Source organism: Benincasa hispida, chromosome 5 (assembly GCF_027475165.1).
Source record: "Benincasa hispida cultivar pf3 chromosome 5, pf3_genome.v1.1, whole genome shotgun sequence".
In the NCBI taxonomy this organism is placed as follows: Eukaryota; Viridiplantae; Streptophyta; class Magnoliopsida; order Cucurbitales; family Cucurbitaceae; genus Benincasa; species Benincasa hispida.
The window spans coordinates 38,635,269-38,648,172 of record NC_143482.1 but is presented as its reverse complement, the minus strand read 5'-3'; the positions used below and the strand labels follow the sequence as shown (position 1 = coordinate 38,648,172).

General features: G+C 28.9%; 1 protein-coding gene across 1 annotated transcript; it reads left to right on the top strand.

The window, feature by feature from the left end:
• The first annotated feature begins 10,672 nt into the window (after positions 1-10,672).
• On the top strand, positions 10,673-12,629 carry LOC120078192 (Octicosapeptide/Phox/Bem1p family protein). Its single transcript, XM_039032416.2, has one exon. It carries the CDS (start codon positions 10,906-10,908, stop codon positions 12,367-12,369), a length of 1,464 nt encoding a protein of 487 aa, XP_038888344.2. The 5' UTR covers positions 10,673-10,905; the 3' UTR covers positions 12,370-12,629.
• The last annotated feature ends 275 nt before the right edge of the window (positions 12,630-12,904 follow it).

Here is a 12,904-nt window from a genome sequence, read left to right as displayed (position 1 = left end):
ATTATCTAATTATTTTTAATTTAAATTTATTTTAAATATTATCTAATTATTTTATAATTCATAGAGATCGAACAACAGTAGACTCTGTGATGTTGTGAATGATCCGAACCAGGTTCTTGCGATATGTAGTGACAACCAAAACTATATGAGGAGATACATTATATGTACGATATACCTATTGTTCCTCTACCAGCACGAGGACCTGTTCGGGAAGAGGATGAGTTTGATGAGGTTGCCCATAATGTGGAAGAGTTGCCCTTGTGATGCAGACGCAGAGTCAAACTGATTATGTTAGTCCGATGATGATGATGTCAGCATTTGGTTCAGGACATTATGACCCAGAGGCTGGTCCTTCGTCTTAATACGTGCATGGACATGGTCGGGGTCGTGGAGAGCATAATGAATATTTATATTATGAAGCGCCTGCAGAGGTACCAGAGCAACATTAAGAAGAACCAGAACAACCTCAAGTTCGAAGTCGACGACGACAACCAGCTCAAAATCAACGACGTCCGCCTTATGGGACACATTGATTTTTGTAATTATTTTTATATAAATGAGATATTTTAATTTGCACTTTTTTATTTGTATGAGATATTATTTTTTTAATTTTTTCTTTTTAGAGTTAAGTTAAATAAAATAATAAAATATTTTTAGAAATTATTTTTATAAAATGGAAAATTAAAAAAAAAAGGTAAAAGTCGAATGTTGAAAATTCGACCCAGGTACGACATATTAAAAAAAATATAAAAAAACAACCATATTTATAAAATGAAAAATGAAAAAAAAAAAGAAAAGAAAATAAAGGTCGAATGTTGAAAATTCGACCTAGGTTGGTCAAATTTTCAACACTCGACATATTTTTAAAAAAATCATATTTTTGTAAATAATTTCAAAACTACAATATTTTTATAAGTTATTTTTAAAACTACAATATTATTTTAATTTTCTCTATCTTATGGAGATGAGTTAAAAAGATACCAAATGATATAGTTGAAAAGAAATTGGCATAAAATACTAAAATTATATTTAATAATTTTTATCTAAAACTGAATACGGTTAACTTCAGCCTTCCAATGCAAATACTTGTAACACAAGTTTTTTGTTTTTTGTTTTTTTCTTTCTTTTGTTTTTTTGTTTTTTCTCTCTTTCTTTCTTTTTTTTTTTTTTTGTTTTTTTTGTTTTAATTTAACATTAGGTGGATTAAGGATTCCAACCTAACTATGACTTCTAAGATCTTTTAACCGATTGATTATTACTTAATTTACCTAAAAAGGTTAATTTGACTTTAGAGAATAATGTATGTTAGATGAAATACGTAACCAATAATTACCTATTAAATACATATTTTGTGAATCTAAACATATTTAATCGGGATAAATTAGACACTTTTTACAATGATAATGTTATATTTCACCAATATTTGTTGAATAAAACAGTTCTTTTCATTTTTTCAAAAAAAAATATTAAAGTTCTTTCTTCTAAACACATATTTAAAATTCTATTTCAAAATTACTTTTTATACATGATCAAATGTCTTGAAAAGTGTTTTTAATTCTATTTTAAACAATATTAAGCCCAATCATGCATCTTGTAAAGTATTTTTAATATGACTATTTTTTACCACCTATAACTATAATGCACACTAATGTTTGAAGAAGATAAAAATATGATTTATTTATAAAAATTAATTAAAATCAATTTTGTGTTCCAAATTGTTATATCAAACTCAAACTTATTATTAAGAGTAATTAATTTACTTTTCTTTTGTTGCAAAAAGAGATATATAAAAGAGATATTTCTATCCCAAAATTGGTTAAAGTCACATTTATTTCCTTTTGTTCCGTCTCTTTTAAATTTTTGAGGTTTTTGTTGTGACCTCTAAGCTTTAAATAAAAATTCACTTTGATTCTTGACATTAAATTTATGTCTTGTATTTGATGAAAATTTTACTTCATATTTTTTCTATGGACTATTTTAAAATATAAGAAAATGATCCAAATATTTATGAATAATAATAAAATATCACAGTTTATCTACGATAGATCGTGATAGATAATGATAGACTATTATCTATGTCTATTTGTATCATGATAAACACATATAGTAGTAGGGTTGGCAAAATTTCCCGTGGGGTCGGGTCACCGCGGGGATGGGGTCAAACAAAGGACCTCTTTAGGGTCCCTGAACTGGGAACGGGGTGGGGATGGAGAGGGTGTCTCCACCCGGTCCTCGACCCCGATCCCGCCCTGATTAGGTTTTTAATTATTGTTTCTATATATATAATTAGATTTTTAAATATTTTCTCTATCTCTATATATATATTAGACATTCAACCTTTTTACATTTAGCTTAGTTTTTAATTTAGCCCAATCTAAGCCCAACTAAAGTATCCAAGCCAAAAACCAAAAGGTAATTTTACAAAATAATAATAATAAAAAAAAAAGTACCCATAGGAAATAAAAGAGAAAACGGGGAATGGGTCCCTGCAGGGACCTGTTTCCCAGAATTCCTATCCCCGTCCCCGCCTTGAAATGGTGGGAATGAGGGCGAGGATGGGATAAAATCCCCCATCGAGGACAGGGACGGGAAACCCTCTCCCACTCTGCCCTAACGCAATCTATCATAGATAACTGTAATATTTTACTAACTTTTGTAAATATTTTCAGCTTTCTCATTTAAATAGTTTCTACTTTTTTTTTTTCCATTTCTATGAATTATCACATCAATAAAATTTGTTATGAAAAGGAAAAACCTAAAAAAAAAAAAATAATAATGGTTAAATGTAGTAAAGGTTCAAGGAAAATTATCAAATAAAAAATTCTCTAGAAAATCTAGAAGCAAGGGTGATTCATAGACATAAAAATTGAAATTACCAAAAAAAAAAAAGGAAAAATATAAAAATTCATGGATAAAAATGTAATTTCAAAAAAGGGTCTTATAACAATGAAAGGTTAATCACATGTGAAAATAGCAACTACCTCATTTTCCCATGGATGTGGAAAAGTAAGGCAATATGTGGAAACACTCCATTTTCCTTTACAACTTTTCCAAATTCATTGCACATAAACTCTTGATATCATCCAAACACATTATAATTAGTTATAAGAAAAATTACTTTTTTTTTTCCCTCAAATTTTGAAATATTATGTTTGTTGTTTGAGTTTTTAAGATATATCTTTTTAGTCTACGTATTTTTTAGAATGTGTTCATTTGGTCTCTAAATTTTTAAAATATATTTTTCTAGTCCATGAATTTTTTAAAATAAATTTAAAAAGTCAATGTATTATTTTTTTATTATTATTTTAAATTAGAATATAAGTTTTTTACGATAACCTCTTCTCTCTAAAAGTAATTTTTAAAACATATCTTTGTAATTCAAAAATTCATATAGTTATATAAAATGAAAATAAAAAAATAGCTAAGAGACTTTTAAACGATATTCTTAAAAATTTAGGAATTAAAAAGTTATATTTTGAAAACTCCGGGATTAAATGTTCCTATCTTAAAAAGTTAGGGACTAAAAAGATATGTTTTGAAAACTCAGAGACCATAAGCATCTACTTTTTAAAATTCAGAGATTAAAAAGGTAGTTTATCCTTGCTTATATTTTCTTTATATAAGGTGTTTTAGTGGGAAATTGATTTTTTTTTTAAATTTTACTTATAATAAAGGGAAATTATAATGGACAAAATTGGTTATCATATAATTAACCACCATTTTAATCATAGTTATAAATGATGTACCTAATTTCAAAGTATATCAATGTTATGCTATTTATGTAATAAAGTATTGAAACACATAATACAAAAAATATGGTATATGGACATATCAATATAAATGATATACCATTTTTGTATAATTGATATTTCTAATATAAAGGAGATCATTAATATATTATAGATAAAGTATATCACTCATATTTATCATGTAAATTACAATTACATTACTATATATGAATTTAAATATTTGTGCCATTTTAGTACAAAATTTTATCATGTGATAAATCAACTATTATGTTGGCCATATTATACATATGTCCATATAAAAACTCTTTATTAAGTATAGTATTAATATATCTTAATCATTTATTGTTATGTTCAAATGAACTTCCTTAGATTGAATTGAGTTGATTTATAAATTATTCTATATTTTCTTCTTTCCTTAACTCTTATTTATTATTATTATTTTTTTAAAAAAATCGGTTTTAGTTTATAAACTTTCATATAAATAATAAGTTAGTCCTTCAACTTTGGTTTGTAACGATTTAGTCTCCATACTTTCAATTTTGTATCAATTTAGTCCTCGAACTTTACTATGTAATAATCTAGTCCTTGAACTTTAAATTTTGTAACAATTTAGTCTCTATTGTATAAAGTAATTTTAAAGTTAGATTTCATGCATAAATAAACTGTTAAACTAATTAATATTTTTATAAAATACAAAATTTATATTATAAAGCATTAAAAATTGACATCTAATTTTGATTTTTTTTTTACACTAGAGACTAAATTGTTACAATTTTGAAAGTACAAGGACTAAATTGTTACATACTAAAGTTCAATAACTATTTTTTTACAAAATTAAAAGTATCGTTGGATTGAATTGTTATTTTCATTAAAGTTCAAAGACAAAGTATTTTTTAACCTAAGTTTTTTACTTACAAAAGGTATATATTATATATATAGCCTAAAATTATACACATCCAGTTTAGATGTGATATGATTGCATCACGATACCTAAGTATACGATCTAATAGATCGTTATCAATTAAGTTATTGAAGATTTTAAATAAATCCCAAAATTCAATATATTCTTCTTCCACTATTCTTTTTTTTTTCTTACGACACAACAATCAAAATTTCTTTCATCGTCCCAAACATGCCAATATTAGCACTGGTGAAATTTTTCATTGAGAGAAAAAAAGATGAAAGATCTGACTGATAGAGTCGAATAGGGGTAGGATCCTCCATAGCATCAGGTAACCATACATGAAGAGGAAATTGAGCAGATTTAGCAACCGCACCTGCAAATAATAGGACAACGCACAAAGTAACAAATAATAAATTCATCTTGGGGTAGCCTTATTATTTAGATGCTTTCAGCAGTTATCCGCTCATCACTTGGCTACCTAACGTGTGTATATATATATATATGAGAAATACTAAATTAAATATAGTTTATTTAAAACTTAAAATAAGTGAGATAAATTTTTAAAGAGCCAATACTTATAAATTGTTAAAAGAATATTTGTTTAATCTATAACTTCTAAATGATTATTTTTAGAAATGGAAAAATTTAAAGGTGATTTTAATGTCTGATCCCTACGGCTTGCAAAATAGAAAACATGCAGTAATGAATTTTTGATTCCAAATAATAATTATTGAAAAGTTTTTGTAGTAAAACTTGTTATGGAAGATGATTTGTTCTACATGTATGTGACATAAAGATTGTTGGAAAGTATATAAAACAAAATCAAATGGTCCAAATAGGATAAAGTATATAACATGAAATAGTATATATAGTTTGAAATGTTGTGGTCGATCACTGCAAAAGCTTACTCAAAATTATATTTGTCTTTTAACATTAAAATGACTCAAAGTGGTCCATTTTTTAACATCTATTAAGTTAAAAGAAAATGACTCATCTTAAATATAGTTCATTTGATAAGACTAACAATCATCTTTCAAAAGATCGATGGTTCAATCTTAAGTCTCCTGAAAAGATATATATTTGAAATATTGTCTTATTTACCTTTTTTTTTTTAAATAATTTTTTGTGCAAAATTTAAAATTTATAAAAGTGAAGTAAAATGAATCGTGAGAGATCAAACACAAGATTAGTCTGCGGATCACAACCTAATGGTACTAAAAAAAAGGAAAAAGAAAAAACACAACCTAATGAAAGAAGTAGGGTAACTTGCCTCGAACATCTACCAAGTTGGTAATAATTAGAAATAGAAAAAAAAAACGATGAGTTTTTTGTTTGGTAACTATTTCATTTTTAATTCTATGGTTTTGAAAATTTTGCTACTTTTGTCATAATTTATTTATTATAATTTTTAACTTCTTAAAAAATATTTGAATGTTTATCCAAATTTAGGGGAAAAAAACACGCTTTTAAAAATTAAATCTTCATTTTGATAATTGTTTGGTTTTTGAAAATCAATTAGATTATAAATATTACCCTTGTTGATAAGTTTCTATGTTTTGTTATTGACTTCTACTCATGTTTTCAAAAACCAAGTTAAGTCTTGAAAAGTAAAAAAAGTAATTTACAAAAACTTGTTTTTGTTTTTAGAATTTGACTAGGAATTCAAGTGTTTCATTAAAAGTTAAATCCATAAATTAAAAAAAAAAACATAATTTTTTTTAAAAAAAGTAAAAAAGTAAAATTATCGTCAAACGAACTAATTTTTGTATTTATATACTTAATTTTTAAAATACAAATAGTTATCAAATAAATGTCATGCAAACTCTCCTTGGCTCAGGCCTGATACCTAGGAAAGTTGTTGTCTAGGTTAGGAATTCTAACAAAAATAATTGTCCCCAACACAAATTCATTGTAGCGTTCTTTTCTTTTTCTTTTTTTCTTTTTTGTTTGGAAAAGGAAAGTCATAAAAGCCTACATCAAACGGGCAAACAAAATAAAAAGTCACCAATAATTACATTCAAAATCTACTTTGAGAAACTAGAAAACCAACAACGATAAACGTCTTCTGAATCGGAAGAACAAAAAAAAACCTAAAATAATTAGCAAATCTAGCAGTATAACGAACTACACAGTGAACAACTCTATTACAAAAATGGGACAATATAAGAAGGAGACATGACCCAGCCGACTTGCCAAACCCTGAATTTTCTCGACTATATCCTTAATTTCCATAAAATTAACTAAGCAGTTATTAATCAAATATACCAACTCCTTAATATCATATTCAACCATAATAGATAAAGGGAGAGATGAAGTAGCAGAAGATTTAAAGAAAAATCCTTTTAATAGCTTCAACTTCGAGCAGCTTGATAGGCCATTCATGGAGAATCTTTCTAAAACCCGCCCTTTAAGAGATTTGGAGGAGCCATGCACCACCCAACCCACACTCCGCAATATTTTACATTGTTCCACGAAGCATCGATATTCAACTACTTCCACTCATCTTACTAAGGGAGACACCACGAAACATGACTGTCAGACTCTTCAACTGGGGAGGAAAAGGATCGGACACCTACTCGGGAACACCCCCATGAAGAGTCAGAACAACCTTTCTATACAAAATTCATTGTAAAGTAGCTAGATCATCATGTGATTCTACCTTTAGAGTCATCATCTTTATTTGATAGTTGGTTTTTGGAGCATACGAGTAAAAAATAAAATGTATTCGTCGATCAAATTATTCTATTAAAATATCATTTTGATTTTTGTACTTCGAAACTTTTAATTTTAGTTCATATATATTTAAACGTTTAAATGGAGTCTTTGTACTTCTTATTCATGTTTAGTCATTATCAACCTTTCCAAAAAAAAAAAAAATATATATTTTAGTCATTATTATTAGTCCTTTCTTTCCTTTAAATGAGAAATACTATTTTTTATTTTACCATGTTTGGTAAACATTAAATTCAAATTAACAATAACGATTAATTTACAAATGTAGAATTAAATTTGGACATTTAAAAGTACAAAAACTAAAATGGAATGTAACGAAAATTTGATAGACTAAAATGATATTTTAAACCAAAACTATTTCAAACCATCTTCTTTAGTTCATACATACTCATAAATCGTAAAATAATAATAAGAAAAAAAGATATCAATTTATACCTCTAAACTTCAGAGTTCGTATCAATTTAAACTATGAATTAATAATGACATCGATTTAACCCCAAACTTTTGTAAGTATATCAATTTAAAATTTATAATTGTATCAATTAAACTCGTAAACTTTCATATAAATCAATTGAAACTCTTAGTCAAAATTTCTTGTTCATTCATTCACTCTAATAATCCATTTTGTAAAACTAACATTTAAAAAAGCCTATACACGTTTGAGAATTAATGCATACATAATTTTTAAAGGTAATAGTAACGAAGGGTTTAAATTGATTAATTCTTGAAAATTTAGGATTTTATTTGAATCATTATAAGTTTCACACGATAATAATTGAATGAAATTTGGAGAAGGACGTAAATTGATACAATTATAAAAGTTCATGGTTTAAATTGATGTCAATTATTTGACATGATTTATATCAATACAACTACAAAATCTAAGAATATAAATTGATATTTACACTAATTATAAGTGGTAATTGTTGGTTAAAAAAAGAAACAAATTATGAAAATATAGCTTTGATAATAATTGTGTGTGTGTTGGATCAAACTTATTGGAAAATGCTACTTTACTAATTTTCTCTGCAAAATATACCTATGTATTTTAGGATAATTACAAAAGTATCCATATCAGCTTGGGATATTTCTGTCATGTTGATTAAATTAAGCAAGTATAAATTATATTACACACATTTTTTGAAATTATACTAAGAGCGTGTTTGAGGACGATTCTAAAATAATTAAAATCGTTTTTGTTATTTTCAAAATTACTCTCAATATATTTTTAATTATTCAAAATCAATTTTAATGATATAAGTATTACATTTAAAAATGTAAAATTAAATGTTAAATTAATTTTAAATTATTGAAGACGTGTTTCGAAGCAATTTTGAATATGAAAAAAGTGATTTTAACTCTTTCAAAATCATTCTGAAATATGCCTTAATATAGTTTTTCTATCCTATTCCTGAAGTTTTAAAATGATAAAATTGGTCATTAATTTTTTTTTTCAAAAAATCACAATTCACAAATCTACTAGACACAATGTTGAAATGGTAGAGTTTCATTAAACATAAAATAAAAAAATATCTAATAGATCAATTAATTTTTTAAAACTTTAAATCTTTCAAAAATTTATTAAATACTTTTGAAAGTTTATGAATTAAATAGACACAAACTTCAAAATTTATAGACTGAACTTGTAATTTAACCTAAATTACAAATATGACATAAGACTAGAAGAAAACACTTACCGAATAAAAAACTGTCTAAAAAGGAGGAGTATAGCAACATAGTTAATTTGAATGTTCTTCTTTTTTTGAAATCAGAAGTTCAAATCTCATCCAATTTATGATATATTTAAGTTTAACGACTTGAAAATAGAGAAAATTGTCAACATTTGAAATGATAATATCTGCTAATATATTAAAGCACGATATTAAATTTTCATAGACATTTCTACATATCCATAGATTCCACATCGACACAAAAGATAAATCAGTATTTCCATTATATTATACAAAATCGATAAGATATTAAAATAAAATAAAATAAAATGTAACCTAATGTAACTATAATATTAAAATAAGTGTTATGATAAGAAGTGTATGATGTTATATGTTTTAAATTTTTTATTTTAATTTCTTTTCTAAAATATTCTTCGATATCAATATTTTATCAATATTTTAATAAAATTGGGACATCGATATTTGAAGTATTTTCTTTGGTAATATGTAAAATGTAAGAATCAAACATTTGATTTTAAAGTCAACAATACAAGTTTTACATCAATTGAGTTATGTTCATGTTAAATATATATTAAAAAAAACATGTTTATAGTCCATAAGTTTTAGGTCTAGTTTCTATTTGGTCCATAGATTTTAAAACATTACATTTTTAGTACTTAAACTTTGAGTTTCATTGCAATTTAGTTTGTATGTTTCAAAATGTTACAATTTTACCCTCGAGATTTGAATTTTGTTTCAATTTGATTCTTTGATTTCAAGATTTACACTTTTAACTTTAATTTTTCACTAAATAATCATTTTCCATCTTTAGTGTAAAAGGATTATAATTATTTAAATTTCACTAATTTTCATAATCATTAAAATCAAAATTTAAATCTCACTTCATAATTATTTTAAATTAATTAATAAACAATAACGTCAACAAATAAACGTGATTATTTAGTGAAAAATCAAAATTTAAATGTAAATCTTGAAACTTTAGAAACAAAATTAAAATCTAAATAGTAAAATTATGACAGATTTTCGATGTCTAGTGAATAAATTAAACAAAACAAAATGTGTAACAGTTACAAATTTAAGATATTTTCAAATATAGGAAAACGAGCTAACTTATTTACAAATATATCAAAATGTCACTATTTACTAGTGATAGACAATAATAGACAATGATAGACATCCATAAGTCTATCCGTGATATATAGTGATAGACATTAATAGATGTCTATCAATGCCTATTGCTGTCTCATTGATAAAGAATTATATTTTAGAAAAAGTTTCATATATAGAAAAAATGTCAAAATATTTACAACAATAGCAATAGTAGAATTAAACAACAATGATAGACTTCTATCAACGTCTATCAATAATAAACTTCTATTAGTTTCTATTACGGATGAGAATTGATAAACTTCTATTAGAAAGAAATAAAATATTATTATTTTATGTAAATATTTGATCGTAAAAATTTGAAAATTAAATATTAGTAGAGTTAGTTTTGGTAAATTAAAATTTGGTATTTGAGAGAGGATAATTATTATGTATAGAATACATGTAGAGATGTATAAATAAGCCGCTAGAGAAAGCCAACTCCAACACACCACCTGTCCCCAGACGAAAACGAAAGCAATACATATAGAGAAAGTGACACCACACACGCACACTCTCTCTCTATATCCATTTTTCATCAACAAAATCCCCAAAAACCTCTCAAAATAAAGTTAAAAAATTCCTCTCAAATCAATCATCAAATGAAAATCTCTCCTCTGTTCTTCTTCTTCTGAATTCAATTCAACCAACAATTTCAATTCAATTTCAATCCCCTCATCCCATGGATAATTACGCTTACAATTCCTATGCTGAATCCGGCGACTCTTCCCCTCGTTCCCGTGAGATCGATTTCGAAAACCCTCCTCCCTGGGACGATGCTCAGCTCCAGAACCAGAACTACAAGGTCAAGTTCATGTGCAGCTATGGCGGTAAGATCCATCCTCGTCCTCATGATAACCTTCTCTCTTACGTCGGTGGCGAGACTAAGATCTTCGCTGTCGATCGCTCTATTAAGTTCGCTTCTATGATTGCTAAGCTTTCTTCGCTTTGTGATACTGATGTTACCTTCAAGTATCAGCTTCCCGGTGAGGATCTTGATGCTTTGATTTCTGTTACTAATGATGATGATCTTGAGCATATGATGCACGAGTACGATCGTCTCTATCGTGCTCCTGGAAGGCCGGCTCGGATGCGGCTTTTTCTATTTCCGGCTAATCAGAGCCCTAGCTTTGGCTCTGATGGAGGTAGGTCGGATCGGGATCGATTTGTCGAGGTTTTGAGTTCTGGTTCTGGTCATGGAGGTGGTGATGCGCCTAAGCAATCTGTTCCCAATAAGGTGGATTTTCTGTTTGGTTTGGATAAAAGTGGAATCGCGCCTCCTCCACCGCCGCCTGTGGCGATGAAATTGCACGATCCGTTACCTGAGCCCGTTGCTCAGCCGATTGAACCTGTTGCTAGACCTGTTCCGGGAGATCGGATCGCTGTAGCAGATCCTGGGGTTCATCCGGCTGAGATTCAGCGTCAATTGCAGGAATTACAGAGGTTGCATATTAATGAACAGGAGCAAGCCGCGGTGTATCGAAGGAAATCTGAAGAGAATAATAATCTTATTGGAGGCTACGGCGGCGATTTCTACGCGCAGAAGGCAATGGAGAAGACTCCTCAGCCGAACGCGCCGCCAGCCCTGCAGCCACCGGCTGGATACTGGCAGGAGAAGCAGGTTTCTAGTGGAGGTTTTCCGGCGACGGTAACGGCCACACCCGTTGGACCGGACCAACCGCCGGTCTACATGATCCACCATCCCGGTGCTGTTTATCACTCGCCTCAACATCCGATGGTGAGACCGGTTACTGCTCCGCCGCCCAATCAAGGCTACTACACTGTACAGCGTATGGCCTCAGATATGTACCGTGAGCAACCGGTCTATAACGTTGTACAACCTCCACAACAGCCGTATCCGGCCACTTCATCGCCGTCTCTGCCGCAACAACCTCCAAAGGTCGCCGCCTATCCCGGCGGCGGTATGACTCTGGCGGCCGACTCAGGGCCGCCTTACACACAGGTGGCGTACGACAGCGCCACCGGGAGACAAGTATACTACACGGCAGGCGGAGCCGCCGTGTTAGCATCACCTCCACCGCCGCCTTACCAGGGGGTGTCGGCGCCGGTGAGCGGCGATATTAGAACAGGAGCAGTGGGCCAGGATGGGAAGCTGATTGCAAAGATTTCACAAGGCTCAGTTTGAATAACGACATCAGCATGTGGTATAAAAATTTTGAGTTTTTTTTTTTTTTTTTTTTTTTTTCATTTTTCTTTATAATATGAATACTGAATATTTAATTACGTGCTTATGGTCTGATATGCTTTTTTTTCTTGATCTGTGATAAAAAAAAAAAAGATAATTAGCATATTATGTTTATGTTATCATGTGTTAATCATCCATCCATCTGGGGTCTGTATACAACGTTCTAGAGGTGATAAACCCATTTTCATTTTCACTTCTAACTTTCTTTTTGCACAACATAGTACTAATGGACAAGTACTTTTTAGATGGAACTCCATTAGAATGTTGAACAGAAATTCAGATGACCTAAAATAATATGACAATGACTTGGGATAGAAATTGAGATTCAGACATTACCACATCGGTTTCAGGTCTCACTTTCCATTCAACATTTATCTAGTAGATGACTACTCCAACTATTCTTTTGAAACCTTTATGAAAGGTCAAAGGTTGTTCATAACTTTTAAGGGAGTGTTTGGGGCTAGGATTGTGGAGC